Consider the following 17897-nt stretch of genomic DNA (forward strand, 5'->3'; position numbering starts at 1 on the left):
ATAGCTGGGAGATGAGACCGACCCACTCCCAGAACACGTGATACGACTCGTTCTCTAAACTCATCTGCATGGGCATCATTATCCCCGACTGATGTAGGCCTCCTCATGTACCATACTGGCGATAAAATATTCTCAATCCAACGGCACCAACATTCATCATTGAAGAATTATGGTCTTTTGGATGGAGCTCAGAGGTAATCATCAAGTTGCGAGTCATCGTGATCAAACGATCGTTTTCACATCTTGGTTCAAAGACTTGAAAAGTTGCTGCATTTCCTGCAGACCACATGCAAATGTAGTGCATTTGAGAATTATGAATAATACATCGAAATTTGGCGACGTTTCGTCGTGCGAAGTAGATTTCGAAAGCCTCGTCGCTCCGATCATGGTGATCGTAAATTCGTTTGTTCAACATGCGATTTGGAAGGTGCCCGACCGGGCATCCAAAACCCAACCAATTGTAAAAATTGGGTGCCCGAGACCAAAAAAAGAAATATATATATATATATATATATATATATATATATATATATATATATATATATATATATATAAATATATATATATATATATATATATATATATATATATATATATATATTTCACTGGATTGCTCAATCCTAACAGTTACCTGTGTACAACAATGCAAAACCCAACACTCCCCCTCCCACCGAATGCATTCGTCCAGTACATACAGCTGGAACTTTGTTTCTCAGATTATAACAATGCAAGAATGACATCTGCCATTTTAAAAGCTTAGCTGTGAAAAATCACTCCCATGATTAAAATATTCCAGACTTTACCACTATATTTTAGTGTTTTCTGTTAATCAGAATTAATTACTTAATAGAGATGCACCAGCTAAATGCAAAGAGCCTTAAAAAGTTATACACAAGCATCAATTAACATGCACCATGTGCAAAATCACTCACATGCAGTATAAAACTACTCAAATCTATTGGGTGTTTAAATAGAAAAACATCACATCAAATAGGCTTCATTACTAACAGGAAGCGATTGTACAATGGTTATTTTGTTGTTGTTGTTGTTGTCGTATCAAGTCCCTTCCACCCAGAACTTCATCCACATCATGAAGGTTTGAAGGATGATCGTCCTCGAGTGGTCAGGTACATTGGGCTTCCAAGACAGTTTCATTGGCTCGAGGGTACAATCCTGGACCGGTCGCCACTCCGACACGGGATACTCAACCGGCTCACTTCCCAGTAAGCTGGTACTCATTTTGCTGAAAGGTGACAGGCTGAGTCAACCTGTCTGGTGTTAGTTTAGCATGGCTGGAGTTTGAATTCAGGACCTTAATATCCTCAGCAAACGGCCTTAGTCAGTAAGCCACCACCAGGCTTACCTATCATGGAGATAAACACAGTTAAATCATGAAGATATCGCACGAAGCTCAAATTCGGTTTCTTTCCTCATTTCACTGTATTATTTGCTTGCGCCAACAAGTATTGAAGAGTCACCAATATGAGAAGAGTCAAGTTACTCAAAAGGGATCGCAGCAAGTGCCTCGATACCTTGCACACCGATGGCATTTTTACGAGGGGATGCGAGATCCTCTTCCACATGTAATACAATACCCGCATGGTAAAAACCACATCTTCTTGTAATGATTACTGAAAGTAAACATAAATCAAATACAGTATTAACGACTTTCATTGAAATATGAATAATTTCAATGTGGCCTACCCCCTGGCCCTCCTTTACCTGATCTCTATCCCCACCCTTCAACTTTATTTGTAACTATCAGAGTGTAACCACCCGTACCATGTGTGGAAGGAATTTAGAAAAAAAAAAAGAGCCAGATAGATAAAAATTACAACTATATATACACATATATATGTATGTACAACAAGGTTGTAGACCAAATGATGCTGAAGAGGACTTACACGCGATCCTCAGCCTTAGGGATGGGGTTGGTGCAACGCTGGTTGTTGTACTTGGAAACGTACTGGCACTGCTTAAAGGGCGCGCTCTTGTCCTCGAGTACGTGGCGGATGCAGAACGCGTAGCCATTGAGTCGCCGTTGCTTGCAGAGCTTAGGGCTGTATGAGCACAGCGGTTTGTTGTCCACCAGCGAGAAGTGAATATGTTTACCCTCATACATGATGCAGCCTGGCCACCGGCTGGTGTCGGCTGCGTACGAGGACGGGTTGGTAAAGCGGGACAAGAACGGCAGTGACTTGGCATGAGACGTGCTACAAGCCCATTTACACTCAATTACAACCTTTCAATCCTTAATGACTCAACAAAATCAAAAAGGCTCATTTTACTGGGCATTGATGTGATTTGTCACATCACAGTGGAGTTTAAATCACAATATAAACACATCATTGAACACAAATTATGGTCTGTGATTAGAAAATACAGTCTTAGCACCAAGAGACTTGGAAATCCAAAGCGTGTTCCTGATCTCCGAGGCGAATGTGCCTCTTGAAGAAGAGTGGGGTGTGCCTGTTGTCGAAGGTGGAAACTTGTGAACATACAAAATGCTACATTCAATCCATTTCTGAACATCGCCGAGTCACAAGCAATGCTGAAGCAACAAGATCAAGCCCCTCTCCCACACGCTCTTACAGCCTCAAACAAGCAGATAACCATGCTCTCGTATTAGCAAGGCCATCGCACAGCCGGTCATAAAATAATTCACTCAAATCACAAGCAGGTCAATCAGTTCGAAGCTCAAATGAAGTACCTTACATCTCAAAAAACTGCCACGAGGTTTCTCACAGCTTTCATGAAATCAATTTCAAAAATCATCAATTCACAGGATCGTATAATCTAAAACTACTTCCTTGTAACGGCCCCAAGTATTCCCACCTTCTGATGGGGACGGCCGGAGAACGCTTCTGCTCTAAGCGTTTTACGAACAACCTAGTCAGGCTTGATGTTCCACCAAATGCGATTTGGCTTGGTATTTTCTCAAATGTTCAGGGTGCCGGCGATAGCTCGCCCACTCTTGAAGAAAGACACGGCGGAATAGTTAACGTCCAGCAACTAACGCTCACAGACGGGACACCAGACTTGACATCAACAAGAGGGATGGCACACTTTCTTTGTGATGCAACTTCCTGAAGGTGAAGCACCATTCTGAGACTGTAGTCGGGTCGGGAATCGAACCCAGACGAGACGGCTCGGAGGCAGGTGGGCTACCTCTTCACCATCCTATCAAACTAGCAACAAACGTGCAATCACCATCGCAAAACTAAAAATGCAACACTCCTCTTACATTACCCAAAATGCAATGCAACTAAAACCTAAACAAAAAAAAAAACGAAAAGAAGACACTGTGTGTGTGTGTGTGTGTGTGTGTGTGTGTGTGTGTGTGTGTGTGTGTGTGTGTGTGTGTGTGTGTGTGTGTGTGTGTGTGTGTGTGTGTGTGTGTGTGTGTGTGTCTGGTTATTAAACAATTTGTTTTTTAAAATATTATGTCTCGTAAGCATTATGCATAGCTTCTTATCAATCAATTAGCTGCACAACCATTCACAACAAGCAATACTATCACAAAATCATCAGCACGAACAAAGTGAACTGCAAGAACAGCTGGAGCTCATTTCTTGACACAGTTCATGTTCAGATTCTCCAACCCAAAGGTTCATAGCCGATAAAACACCGAGAGTTCGTCGAACACCGTTCCCCACGCTGTGTTCAGCGTGGGGAATGAATATGTAATGAAATTTAAATAAAATAAACATTTTAAGGTCGTAGAAAAATAATTAATTCAGGAAGTTTACCGCCGTTGGTGCAGCATCTTTTACACGACCTGATTTAACACGTTGAATGAGTCCCTCGTGCCTGTCGTTTGTATCCTTTATGACATCCCTAAAAACGGTAAGTTTCCTCTTTGGAATGATTTTCAATTCTGTTCGACTGTCAGACAGGCAGAGTTAAAAAAAAAACAAGGACAAATGTGTCCAAGAGCAGCGTCCTAAAGGTTTTGTCGGCTAAAAAAACAAACAAAAAAACAACAACAACTTCCGATATTTTTCACGTGCTTTGATTAAGCCAATAGCGAGACCCGTCATAATGTATTTACGAAATTACAATACGATAAATGTAATAATCTTTAAATAGTAACGTGAACTTTTCGAAACTTTAAAGCAAATGTCCGAATATATTTAAAACTTCATGATAGACGCTCTCAAAAGGCACCATCTATGTGAGGATGTGTACAAGTGTTTAGTATTTAAGGAGATCCGGATCTTGTATATACAAGAGCCGAGTCCAAGAGGTTAAGGTGGTAGAAGTAGAAGTAGAAGTAGAAGTAGAAGTAGAAGTAGAAGTAGAAGTAGAAGAAGAAGAAGAACAACAACAACAACAACACCGAGCTCTCTAGGAGCAGCGTTCACTACGCAAGACGCTGCTAAAAATTCCCTCACTCCTCTCGATGCATGTGTGATTGGGACAAGTTCAGAGACAAAGTACGGTAAAACGGCAGGTTTGTGTTCAAAATATAAAACATTCAATTGAAAATCAAGTTGTTGCTTGAATTGTGGAGGAAGGAACAGACAGAAGTGAACAAATTGATGAACCCCGCATTTCACTTCATGTGTGTGAGGTACAAAATGCTGACGCACAATGATTGCTTCGATAAATCGGTTCAGGTTTACTTGTAATCAGTCAATCCAGCTTGCTGGTATACTGTGTCGGAGTGGTGACCCGTCCAGGAAGGTGCCCAAGAGCCAGGGAGACTGCTGAGGCAGCACCAACGCTCTGCACAGACTATGGTCCCAATGGATGGATGTAATCAGTGTTTGAGTTAATGTTTGCTTCTAATCAGTGTTATGGCTGGGATAAGTGATAGCTTGTAATCAGTGTTATGGTTAGAATTAGTGTTAGCTTATAATCAGTGTTATGGCTAGGATTAGTGATAGCTTATAATCAGTGTTATGGCTAGGATTAGTGATAGCTTATAATCAGTGTTATGGCTAGGATTAGTGATAGCTTATAATCAGTGTTATGGCTTGGATTAGTGTTTGCTTGTAATGAGTGTTCGGGAGAGGAGATTGGGACCATACTCTGTGCAGAGCATTGGTGCTGCCTCAGCAGTCTCCTTGGCTATTGGGGACAATCCTGGACGTGTCACCACTCTGACACAGTACATCAGCATGCTGGCACTCATTTTGCCGACCTCAGGATGACAGGCCGAGTTAACCCCACCTGGTATTAATTCAACAGCTGAGCAGGATTTGAACTCAGGACCCGAGGATCCAAAGCCCACCACCCTAACCATTAGGCCAACACCAGGCATAAGTGTTCGGGTTTCGGGTTAATATAAACTTGTAATCAGTGTTAGGGTTTCGGGTTAATGTTGGCTAGTAATCAGTGTTAGGGTTTAGGATTAATGTTGGCTTGTAATCAGTGTTAGGGTTTAGGGTTAATATAAACTTGTAATCACTGTTAGTGTTTAGGGTTAATATAAACTTGTAATCAGTGTTAGGGTTTCGGGTTAATGTTGGCTAGTAATCAGTGTTAGGGTTTAGGATTAATGTTGGCTTGTAATCAGTGTTAGGGTTTAGGGTTAATATAAACTTGTAATCACTGTTAGTGTTTAGGGTTAATATAAACTTGTAATCAGTGTTAGGGTTTCGGGTTAATGTTGGCTTGTTATCACTGTTAGGGTTTAGGGTTAATGTTGGCTTGTAATCAGTGTTAGGGTTTCGGGTTAATATAAACTTGTAATCAGTGTTAGGGTTTCGGGTTAATATAAACTTGTAATCAGTGTTAGTGTTTAGGGTTAATGTTGGCTTGTAATCAGTGTTAGTGTTTAGGGTTAATGTTGGCTTGTTATCACTGTTAGTGTTTAGGGTTAATATAAACTTGTAATCAGTGTTAGTGTTTTGGGTTAATGTTGGCTTGTTATCACTGTTAGTGTTTAGGGTTAATATAAACTTGTAATCAGTGTTAGTGTTTAGGGTTAATATAAACTTGCAATCAGTGTTAGGGTTTAGGGTTAATATAAACTTGTAATCAGTGTTCGGGTTTAGGGTTAATATAAACTTGTAATCAGTGTTAGGGCTCGGGTCGACAATCCAAAGGGGGAAGGGGTCAAATGGACGGTCTTTCGGTACCCCTGGAGAGAGATACATCACAAGATACATTTTAAACGCCCCACATACAAAGGAACGAGATCAGAGTTTAAAAGTAAACAAAAGAATTATAAACTTTCATACCTGAAGGACATTGCAAGGTAAAGATGACCCGATTCCAGTGTAGATCAAACACAAAGAGCCCTTCTCAGCCGCTCGGCTATGTCCCACGCACAAAGAGCAGGCACAAGGGTAAACTTGAACACCGCTGGGCCATGACGGACATCCAAGACGGATCTGCCCCTCCACCACGATCGAAAAATCGAATTATCCACAAGAGAACGCGCGCTCAACAACTTTCATATTTTGAGCAACAACGGGTTAATAAATGGCCGGATTACACAATTTTCCAACTATTCCATTTCTCCCCGAGATATTTATCACCGACCGGCGACGCGATCATTCCTGAAACGTTTTATCTGCACTAAAATTGGACCAAAAACCGAGGAAACGAGGGAGAAACGCGCCTGCGGCCTACACTCGAATGTCGCCGCGCTGGACTAGCTCCGCGGGCGGATGAGTAGTAAAGAAACGCCAGTCGGAATCCGCCTCGATAGACGCGCACGACTGCCTGGAACAGCAACCGAGGCAAAGAAACGATAAGCGTGTTAAAAAGCGACGAATGACGATCCAAACGGACACACAAGGCCCAAGAAGTGATCCAAAGCGCTCGCCCGAAACCGCCAGCCTAGGCCCAAACGGGTCAGGACGCAAGGGGCGCTGTTAGAATAATACAAAACGCCCTGAGGGCGGCATTTGGCGGAGCCTCGCGCTTATCGCACGATCTAATTCTGCCTGCAAGGCGACTTGTGTTTACAAAACGTTTACAACTAGGCAAGCACCGTGTATTCGGTCGGCCTAGGCCGCGGCCCTCCCATTGTGTACCCTCGAGGCAACGCGGCCCTCTCTCGGATTCGGCCGACGCGATTGGACTTTCCTCCCCAACTTCAAGATCACCTCCTTCCCCGTTTATTCCTCATTACCAGTCCATGTCCGTTCTGAAGGTTTAACTCACTATTGATGAAGCTTTACTCCACATAAGCCTTCACCTATTTAAAAGGCAGGCGGATATGTGCCTCGATGCTCCGGTGAGTGACAAGACTACCGTGATGCGACAAAATGGATACTGGACACCTGTGTGTTGTATCCGTGGTGTACTTTCAGATGGAGATGCCTCGTGATCTCCAACCTTGAACTTGGTGGAGCGGAAGGCCTCGACGAAGCCCACCAGGTCGTGCATGTTCTCCGGCCCTCTGAGACGCACGACGATCTGCTTGCTTTACTTCGACTCATCACATGATCTTGGAATGATGTGCGTGCTTGTTATATCATCCCACTGGGGGGGGGGGTTGACCCCCCCCCCCCAAACCCGCCGTCTTTCATTCAGTTTGTCGTGTTGCCGGTCGGTGATGCTCTTCTTTGTGCTTGAATTGCTGCAGTAGCATCGGTGTTCAATTATTTAGTACAAGCAAATAGCATCCGTCGCTTCGCTGACGGGTAAACTGAGGGGATGGGGATGGAAAATGAGGGGGGTAAGGATTGGGGAGGGGGGACAAGGAGAGGGCGAGGAGGTAGAGGGGGGACAGAGAGAAGAAGGAGGAGAGCGAGGCAGGAAGAAAAATGAGGGGGTGGGAAAACGAGGAGGGAGGGGAAGGGAAGGCAGATATGCGTGGAGCATCAATTATGATTCATACCGTCTCATCAAAATGCTTCCGCATGGAAGAACAGTGCTTCTATATGTTTATAAAATGCTTCTATAAACACCGCCCGGGCGTGTCTGGAGACAAACACAAAAGACAGGATCATCAATTTGGTTTCAGACCAGGTCACTCTACCCTGGATATGCTACTTCTGCTCTCAACAATGGATGGAGTTCGTCAATGCCAGACATGAAATCGTAGCCTTATCCCTCAACTTATCGCGTGCTTTTGACACAGTCTGGCACCCTACTCTGCTCGCCAAACTCTCTATCCAAGGTATCTCTACAGGTATCCAAGGCCACCTCTACTCATGGCTCACAGACTTCCTCTCCTGTCGCAGTCAACGCGTGGCCCTAAATGGAGTTCTTTCATCCCCTCTTCCTGTCCAGGCTGTAGTTCCTCAACGCAGTGTTCTGGGTCCTGTTCTTTTTCTGGTTTTCATCAATGATCTCTCTGACTCTCTAGAAAATCCTGTTTACCTCTTTGCTGGTGACTCCACCCTTTGTTGTACCATCTGTCATCCCTCAGACCAGCGAGCAGCGGCTTCTTCGCTCACTGCAGATCTGGATAAAATCACAAACTGGTCCAACATGTGGAACATGTCGTCTTTCAATCCTGACAAATCTCACACTCTCACCATGTCTCTCCGAAAGGATCATTTGGAACACCCCCCCCCCCCCCAAATCACTTTCTCAACAATCCTCTTGAAGAAGTCCTTTCTTTCAAGCTGCTAGGGTCTCACTATCTGCCATGATCTTCCCTGGGAAAGCCACATTTCCAGCCTGGCCTCCAAAGCCAATCGCCGACTGGGAATCCTCCATCGTGCAAAGTCCTTCCTCGGCCCACCTGAGCTCCTGACCACATACAAAGCTCTCGGCCACAGCCTGATAGCGCGGAGCACTCGCTCAGGACAACGGGGCGCGGAGCACTCTCTCAGGACGACGGGGCGCGGAGCACTCTCTCAGGACGACGGGGCGCGGAGCACTCTCTCAGGACGACGGGGCGCGGAGCACTCTCTCAGGACGACGGGGCGCGGAGCACTCGCTCAGGACGACGGGGCGCGGAGCACTCGCTCAGGACGACGGGGCGCGGAGCACTCGCTCAGGACGACGGGGCGCGGAGCACTCGCTCAGGACGACGGGGCGCGGAGCACTCGCTCAGGACGACGGGGCGCGGAGCACTCGCTCAGGACGACGGGGCGCGGAGCACTCGCTCAGGACGACGGGGCGCGGAGCACTCGCTCAGGACGACGGGGCGCGGAGCACTCGCTCAGGACGACGGGGCGCGGAGCACTCGCTCAGGACGACGGGGCGCGGAGCACTCGCTCAGGACGACGGGGCGCGGAGCACTCGCTCAGGACGACGGGGCGCGGAGCACTCGCTCAGGACGACGGGGCGCGGAGCACTCGCTCAGGACGACGGGGCGCGGAGCACTCGCTCAGGACGAAGTGGCGCGGACCATTCGCTCAGGAAGACGTGGCGCCAAAAAAGCATCCGCACTGAGTGAACGATTTGCTCAGAATGACGTCGCATGGTAACGCTATTGACTGTTGGTCACTCCACAAGTGGCTTCAGCACTCAAGGAAGCACTCCAATTAAATAGTTGATAAGGAACAGCTGGCCAGACTGTGGCCGCTTGCCATATCAGATTTCTTTAACTTTTAAGCCGGTCTTCACCATGCCCACCTCAGTTAAGTTAAATGAGTTTGTTGAAATAATGACTTTATCCACAAAAGAGTTGCTGTTTAATGTAGAACAACCCGAGAGACATCGCAAAGTTGAATCGTCCATGAAATAAACATTGCAGATAATCCACCAAGTTGCCTGCTCGTCTGTGCACGCATCACGTCGTCCGTAGAAACGTTGTAACTTTATTTTAAGCGTCCGTTTTTCACAGTTTTGCTTTGCTTCCTTGCAGAGCACCTCGCAAAACCTCCAAAAACATACACAGATCTGGCAGATGCTATGGATAAGCAGTCCCTCTGTGGAACAGGGTGCAATGTCAAGCAGTGAATGCATTATGTCATATAGCTCAATGAAGCTGGTTAATTCTGGCACATTCCTAAGTGTAATGCTTTGGAAATTTAAAAATTTTCTTGTCTATGTATGGAGAAGGAGGGAACATAGCCTTGCTTGCTTAAAATAAAGAGGTATATCGGCTTAGTTATAAGACTCGTTATTTCTTGAAATTATCAGATTTCACAACAGATTTCAACACTTATTTAGTCCGGATGATATCCAATCCACAAAGCAGAAATAATATTTCGATGATGTACTTTAGTCCATGAGAGTTGATCATGGAAAATTGCATCAAATAATGCATGAAATCGCTCCAAGCTCCTTCTTTGAAAACTACGGTAGAGCACTTACCAAAGCGATGTGTACAGTGATCTGTAGCTATAATGAACATGTATTCAATTATTTGAGTGAGGAAAGTGGGGGGGGGAACTTTACAGTTAAAAAATTGTTGCAGCCTGTTCCAAGCCAAGGCATGGTTGAGCAGGCCGATCAAAATGGTGAATTAATACCCGAGTGAGGTCACCAGGATGCACCTGATAAAGGATATAATTAAATAAGGCTGCTAATGATCAGGTTTCATGGTTTTGGAGTTGTAGAGGAGATGCACACACATATACACACACTGCTACACACACACTGACATTTTTTAGTATCAATGTTGCTCACCCAGAATTTCTCAAAGCCCCTGAGACACATGACCGGAAAGCACGACTTTCAAAATTACATAATCTGCCTGAGATTGCTCGGCGTGCATGTGCAGAAACTGCTAACTCCTTGTAACGAGGTCCATCACGGCGCCTGGACGGGTATCATATTTGCCAGATATGGTTGTGACATGAAACAGCTCACAAAGCTTTCAAAGAAGCCAAAAATATACTGAAAAGCATAAAAAACGCAAAAACTTTGAGACGTATAAAAATAAATCTAACCTTCAACAGCAGCGCTTTGCTGGTAATGTACACACGTGCAACACACATCACACGTGCACCATGAACGGCGATTGTCTTTTTGTGAGACAAGGTCAGTGATTTGGAGCCGCCATTATTGAAGAGGGCTGCATGCGCCATGTGGAGCACATGCAGCATGCACATCAATGTGAACTGCGGTTCATAATGTGCCTCTGACTCAAACAATAAAAAGGCCACCCAGAAAACATTGGTCACACTTCATCAAATCATGCCAAGATTACTGCCTCAAGATCGTGAGCGTGCTGCTGGTCGTCTCGCCGCTGGACAGTTGCTGAGAGAAGTCACACGGGCCTTTGATGTGCACATTTCCACTATCTACAGGTTGCAAAGCCGTTTGCAAACCACTGGCTGCAATGCTGACCGTCCATGACCTGGCAGACCACAAGCGACCACAGCAGATCAGGACCGCCTGATCGTGAGGCACCATCGTCGCTTTCCGTTCAACATGGCTGAGGACACAGGCAGAGCCACTGTGGGGACCCACGGTGTGGCAGCTGACTGGCCGTACGGTGTGCCACTGCCTGGCCGAGAGGAACTTGCAGTGCAGACGTCCAGCACGGGGCCCAGTTCTTCTTGGTCTGCATCGTCAGTAGCGACTACAGTGGGCACAGCGCCATATCCACTGGCATCATCGTGAGTGGAGAAGGGTGCTTTTCACTGATGAAAGCTGCTTTTGCCTTGACTCACCAGATGGTCACATCATAATTTGGCAAGCATCAGGCCAGAGGTTTGCAGGTGCAAACATCTTAGAAAGGGACCGATGGGGTGGTGAAAGCGTGATGCTGTGGGGTGCTGTCGACATTAACCAGAGACTCAGACCTGTTTTCCTTCAAAACTTAGGCCGGGGCCACGGAAATAACGTCAATGCGAACCGGTACATCAACAAAATTTTGCGCCCCCAAGTTGTGCCCTTTTTCAGCGACACTCAAATCACCTGTTCCAGCAGGACAACGCCCGCCCGCACACAGCACGAGTCACTCAGGACTTCCTGAGACAGAACGGCATCACAATCTTCCCACATATACCACGTAGCTCCGACCTCAACCCCAGAGAGCACTTCTGGGATGCTCTGCAGAGGAATCTGAATCAGGTGAACCCAAGACCTCGCACCATGGCTCAACTCAGCTCAACTCAACTCAGCCATCACCCAGGTGTGGGGCCAAATCCCTCAATGGCAAATCAACAACCTGGTGCACTCCATGTACCGAAGATGCAGGGCTGTACTGAATGCCAATGGAGGACACACCAGGTACTAACTTTAGAAAGAGCTGGTACCTTGCAAAGGGATTTGATCCACATCATCTAGCAAGACATTGAGCACAATACAACTTTTTGTAACCCCATGTGTTGTTTTGTCTGTTTACATTTGTGAACCAAGAAACATATTTTATCAAAATAAACCACAAATGAAACCTACATTTTTTTTGGCGTTTTTTATGCCTTTCAGTATACTTGGAAGCATACCTGTGAGAAAGGGGTGTGCCTCTCACAGTGAAAGATTTGGAGACCTTCCCGATCAACTCGTCCAAAAAGTTGATATCTTGTAGTCCGTACTGCAAAAACTCCTGACGATGTTGGCTCCTTGAAAAGCAAGAAGGTTCATCAATGGGCATGTTCTACCCAAACCTTCATGCTTCATAACACCGATGGGAAGGTCATGTCTTGGGCTTGTCGATTCACAGGAAAAGTTTAAAATTATGATCTTTACTGTTAATCATGTTTGGGAGTGGGGAGTGATGGAGGGGAGTGAGTGTGTTTGGGGTGGGGGGGCTGGGAGTGGGAATTTTGTGGGCTGTGAGTGCCGTTATATATATATATATATATATATATATATATATATATATATATATATATATATATATATATATATATATATATATATATATATATATATATATATATATATATATATATATATATATATATATATATATATATATATATATATATATATATATATATATATATATATATATATATATATATATATTATGCCTGGTGTTGGCGCAGTGGTAAGGGCAGTGGCTTGGGACCCAAGAGGTCCTGAGTTCAAGCCCCGTTGGGACACTGAATTAATATATGTATGTATATGTATATGTATATGTATATATATATATATATATATATATATATATATATATATATATATAATGTGTATATATATAATGTGTATATATATATATATGTATCTATATATATATATATATATATAAATATATATATAAACCAAGTCGAAAACACCAGGGGGTTGACTCAGCCTGCCATCCTTCCGAGGTCGGCGAAATGAGCACCAGTTGTACTGGGCCCGGTGTATGCCCCGGTTAGAATAGGTGTACCATATCCCTGTGTGTCGTAAGAGGCGACCAGGGTTGCGTCAGGAAGGGCATCCGGCGTAAAAACCTATGCCAAATCATTATGCGGACAACAAAACGAATTTCCATACCGGATCGGTCGAGGCCCGGGTTACCAACGACCGCCACCGGTACCGGTGGTCAGCAGGGTACCAGTGGAAATTGTGAAATGTTGAGAAATGTGGAAGGGCAAATGGTGGTAGAGTTTGCAAAAAGAATGGAAATGGCAGTGGTAAACACGTATTTCAAGAAGAAGGAGGAACACAGGGTGACATACAAGAGTGGAGGAAAGTGCACACAGGTGGATTACATCTTAAGTAGGAGATGCAACCTGAAAGAGATTAGTGACTGTAAGGTTGTGGCAGGGGAGAGTGTAGCTCGACAGCATCGATTGGTGGTCTGTAGGATGACTTTAGAGGTGAGGTTGAGGAAGAGAGTGAGGGCTGAACCAAGGACCAGATGGTGGAAGCTGAAGGAGGAAGACTGTTGCGTGAAATTTAGGGAGGAGGTGAGACAGGCGTTGGATGGTGGTAAAGATGGGTGGGATGATTGGGCAACGACAGCAGAAGTTGTGAGGGAGATAGCTAGGAAGGTACTTGGTGTGACATCTGGACAGAGGAAGGAAGATAAGGAGACTTGGTGGTGGAATGAGGAAGTACAAGAAAGTATAAGGAAGAAGGGGTTGGCTAAAAAGAAGTGGGATAGTCAGAGAGATGAAGAAAGTCGGCAGGAGTACAAGGAGTGGCGTCGAAAAGCAAAAAGAGAGGTGGCTAAGGCCAAGGAAAAGGCATATGACGAGCTGTATGAGAAGTTGGATACAAAAGAAGGGGAAAAGGATTTGTGCCGATTGGCAAGACAGAGGGACCGAGCTGGGAAGGATGTGCTGCAGGTTCGGGTGATAAAGGACGCAAATGGGAATGTGCTGACGAGCGAGGAGAGTGTGTTGAGAAGGTGGATGGAGTACTTTGAGGAGCTGATGAATGAAGAAAATGAGAGAGAGAGAAGGTTGGAAGAGGTGGAGATAGTGAATCTGGAAGTGGGGTGGATCAGTAAGGATGAAGTGAGGACTGCTATGAAGAAGATGAAAAGTGGAAAGGCGGTTGGCCCAGATGGAATACCAGTGGAGGCATGGAAGTGCTTAGGAGAGATGGCAGTGGGGTTGTTAACCAGATTGTTTAATAAAGTCTTGGAAAGTGAGAGGATGCCGGAGGAGTGGAGATTAAGTGTACTGATTCCGATTTTCAAGAATAAGGGTGATGTGCAGAGCTGTGGAAATTACAGAGGGATAAAGTTGTTAAGCCACACCATGAAGTTGTGGGAAAGAGTAGTGGAAGCTCGGTTGAGAGGAGAGGTGACGATCTGTGAGCAGCAATATGGGTTTATGCCAGGAAAGAGCACCACTGATGCGATGTTTGCTTTGAGAATGTTGATGGAGAAGTATAGGGAAGGCCAGAAAGAGTTACATTGTGTGTTTGTGGATTTAGAGAAAGCTTATGATAGGGTGCCAAGAGAGGAGTTGTGGCATTGTATGAGGAAGTCGGGAGTGGTGGAGAAGTATGTGAGGATCGTGCAGGATATGTATGAGGACAGTGTGACAGCGGTGAGGTGTGCGGTAGGAATGACGGACCAGTTTAAGGTTAAAGTGGGATTGCACCAAGGATCGACTCTGAGCCCTTTCCTGTTTGCAATGGTGATGGACAGGTTGACGGACGAGATCAGACTGGAGTCTCCATGGACCATGATGTTCGCGGATGACATCATGATCTGTAGGGAGAGTAGGGAGCAGGCTGAATCGAGCCTTGAGAGGTGGAGGTACGCACTGGAGAGAAGGGGAATGTTAGTCAGTAGGAGAAAGACGGAGTACATGTGCGTAAATGAGAGGGAGGGTGGTGGTATGGTGCGGTTGCAAGGAGTTGAGGTGGGGAAGGTGGATTGGTTTAAATACTTGGGATCAACTGTCCAAAGTAACGGAGAGTGTGGGAGAGAAGTGAAAAAGAGAGTGCAGGCAGGATGGAGTGGGTGGAGAAGAGTTGCAGGAGTGATTTGTGACAGAAGGGTAGCTGCAAGAGTGAAGGGGAAAGTATACAAGACGGTAGTGAGACCAGCTATGTTGTATGGTTTGGAGGCGGTGGCGCTAACAAAAAGACAGGAAGCAGAGCTGGAGGTGGCAGAGTTAAAGATGCTGCGATTCTCGTTGGGAGTGACGAGGATGGATAGGATAAGAAATGAGTGTATTAGAGGGACAGCGCAGGTAGGACGGTTTGGAGACAAAGTGAGAGAGGCGAGATTGCGATGGTTTGGACATGTGCACAGGAGGGAAACGGAGTATATCGGGAGAAGGATGTTGAAGATGGAGCCGCCAGGCAGGAGGAGAAGAGGAAGGCCAAAGAAGAGGTTCATGGATGCGGTGAGGGCGGACATGCGGGTGGTTGGAGTGTCAATGGAAGATGTGGAGGATAGAGCAAAATGGAGACAGTTGGTCCGCTGTGGCGACCCCTAGCGGGAGCAAGCCGAAAGAGGAAGAAGAAGAGATATATATATATATATATATATATATATATATATATATATATATATATATATATATATATATATATATATATATATATATATATATATATATATATATATATATATATATATATATACATGCAGGGTGAGTCAAAAGTATCGCCCGATTTTCTGTTTTTTCGGATGTCAGATTCTTTCTGGGCAGTCATGTTGTTAATAATTGTCTTGCAGATTATTAATTTTCGTAATTTATTTATTTTTGATTTTGTTTTGCAAGTTATTGCTGCGAGTTTGGAAAGTTACTGAATTTGCACCAAATTGAACCTCCAGATTTCTTTCTTTGGGGGCTCATGAAAGACCTTGTTTATCGTGAAAAGCCTCATACCATTCAGGAATTGAAGTCTCAAATCACTGCAAAGTTTGAGGAAATTGATATCGAACTCTGCAGACGTGTGTGCCGCTCTTTGCCTGCTCGGCTGCAATTGTGCATCGATCACGAGGGAGGGCACTTTTGAAAATTGCAAGTAGAACAGCTTGGTACAGTTCTGTAATAATTTTTTCTTGAATAAATGGTTAGATAAACATGTCATTCATTTATTTCTACTGTCTTGTACACTGTAATACAAATGGCAAACAATCAATGGACAGAAATCAGGTGCTACTTCTGACTCACTATATATATATATATATATATATATATATATATATATATATATATATATATATATATGTATATGTATATATATATGTATATATATATATATATATATATATATATATATATATATATTGTTTGGTTCTGGGGCCACAACATGTTGTACCAAATATTTGTATATATTGGTGAAAGGAGAAGCATGCGTGCGCGTGCCTGCATATTATAACCGTGGCCGCCGCGATCTCATTATATTAACAGGAAATGGTACGAACCAAACTCCTCTCATCCACGTATATTTCTCCTATCTATATATTACTAAAACTCTCATCTTGTATGTATGTATGTTCCCGAAATACAGCCAAAACGGTACACGATAGCGCAAACATTTTAGTGCCACCTTACTCACCATTTTCCTGTGGTGTGCAGTATCAAGTTTCGTTCAAATCGGGCAACGAAAAAATTATTTAAAAATCCATTCCCGATTCAGTCAAGTACTCTTCAGGATAATTTGATCATGCAAGCAACCTCAGCTGTATAGTTCGCTGGAGCTATCTTTTTTTCTTCTTTTTTTAATGATTTTTTTATCAACTGCTGTCACAACGCGAACCCAACGGGTTCACGGGTCGTCTAATATCCTATAATTCTGTGGCTTCGATTTGCATTCAGCAACTTAACAGTTATGCTTCACCACTTTGAAATTGCCACTCTTTTGTCTAAATGCTGAAAATTATGTTTAAAAGACGATTCAAATTACACATTTTGTGCTAGCAACAGCAGGTTAAAATTCGTGGCAAGCAGAACTGAGTCACTGAAAACGCACATGCAGCACATGTGCAAAAGACCTCATTTAACATTCATACGTCATTCTGAAAGTCGTGAATTCCTTGCAACAGTTAGTCCTTGTTTGGATGAGTCTCAGTTACTGTGTTAATTTTCCGAATGACATCCAACTGTGTACACATCTTTCATCCTTGAATATGCTGAGATGACACATTCCCTTCAAGTGACAGCACTACGTTTTTATATATATATATATATATATATATATATATATATATATATATATATATATATATATATATATATATATATATATATATATACACATATATATATATATATATATATATATATATATATATATATATATATATATATATATATATATATATATATATATATATATATATATATATATATATATATATATATATATATATATATATATACACATATATATATATATATATATATATATTGTTGCGGATTCGCGCCCGCCGGCGTGCGAGCGGCCACGTAACTCGAATCGCGGCACGTCGCCCACCGGACGGACAATCCCGTCGTGACCCTCTCGGACTAACGCCGGGAACTAGTCACGGGTGGGCCTTTCGGCCTCACCACGATCGTGCCAATCGGCCCCCCGCGTGGGATAGGGTTGTTTGCCAAATTCGACCTACCTAAGTACCCACACGGAGGGTAGACCGGGCGATCGCACCTCGCCGCAGGTCGACTTCGGACACGGGCCACTTTAAGCGACCCGTTCCGTACTATCGGGATAACCGAGCGGTGTTATCGTCAACCTCGACGGTT

The 17897-nt window shown here is 44.2% G+C and overlaps 1 protein-coding gene and 1 long non-coding RNA gene across 4 annotated transcripts in view; one reads left to right on the forward strand and one right to left on the reverse strand.

Annotated features, from left to right (window-relative positions):
* Positions 1 to 7369, reverse strand: part of INO80D (INO80 complex subunit D) — a 29114-nt gene extending 21745 nt beyond the window's left edge. The window contains exons 1-2 of one of the 3 annotated variants that reach the window (XM_085874259.1): positions 7239 to 7369; positions 1905 to 2151 (exon numbers count right to left, since the gene is read on the reverse strand). In XM_085874259.1, coding sequence (XP_085730385.1) covers positions 1905 to 2151; positions 7239 to 7344 — 353 coding nt within the window. In that variant the 5' untranslated portion in view covers positions 7345 to 7369. Of the gene's footprint in view, positions 1 to 1904; positions 2152 to 6188; positions 6940 to 7238 lie in introns of those variants that run through there. The other 2 variants (XM_085874260.1, XM_085874262.1) reach the window with 2 other exon arrangements.
* Positions 6934 to 17897, forward strand: part of LOC147030329 (uncharacterized) — a 31481-nt gene continuing 20517 nt past the window's right edge. Inside the window, exon 1 of the long non-coding RNA XR_015056314.1 lies at positions 6934 to 7192. This is a non-coding gene — a long non-coding RNA (uncharacterized LOC147030329). The remainder of the gene's footprint in view (positions 7193 to 17897) is intronic.

Source organism: Eptatretus burgeri, chromosome 3 (genome assembly GCF_056783735.1).
Source record: "Eptatretus burgeri isolate ZD-2024b chromosome 3, Ebu_testis_v1, whole genome shotgun sequence".
In the NCBI taxonomy this organism is placed as follows: Eukaryota; Metazoa; Chordata; class Myxini; order Myxiniformes; family Myxinidae; genus Eptatretus; species Eptatretus burgeri.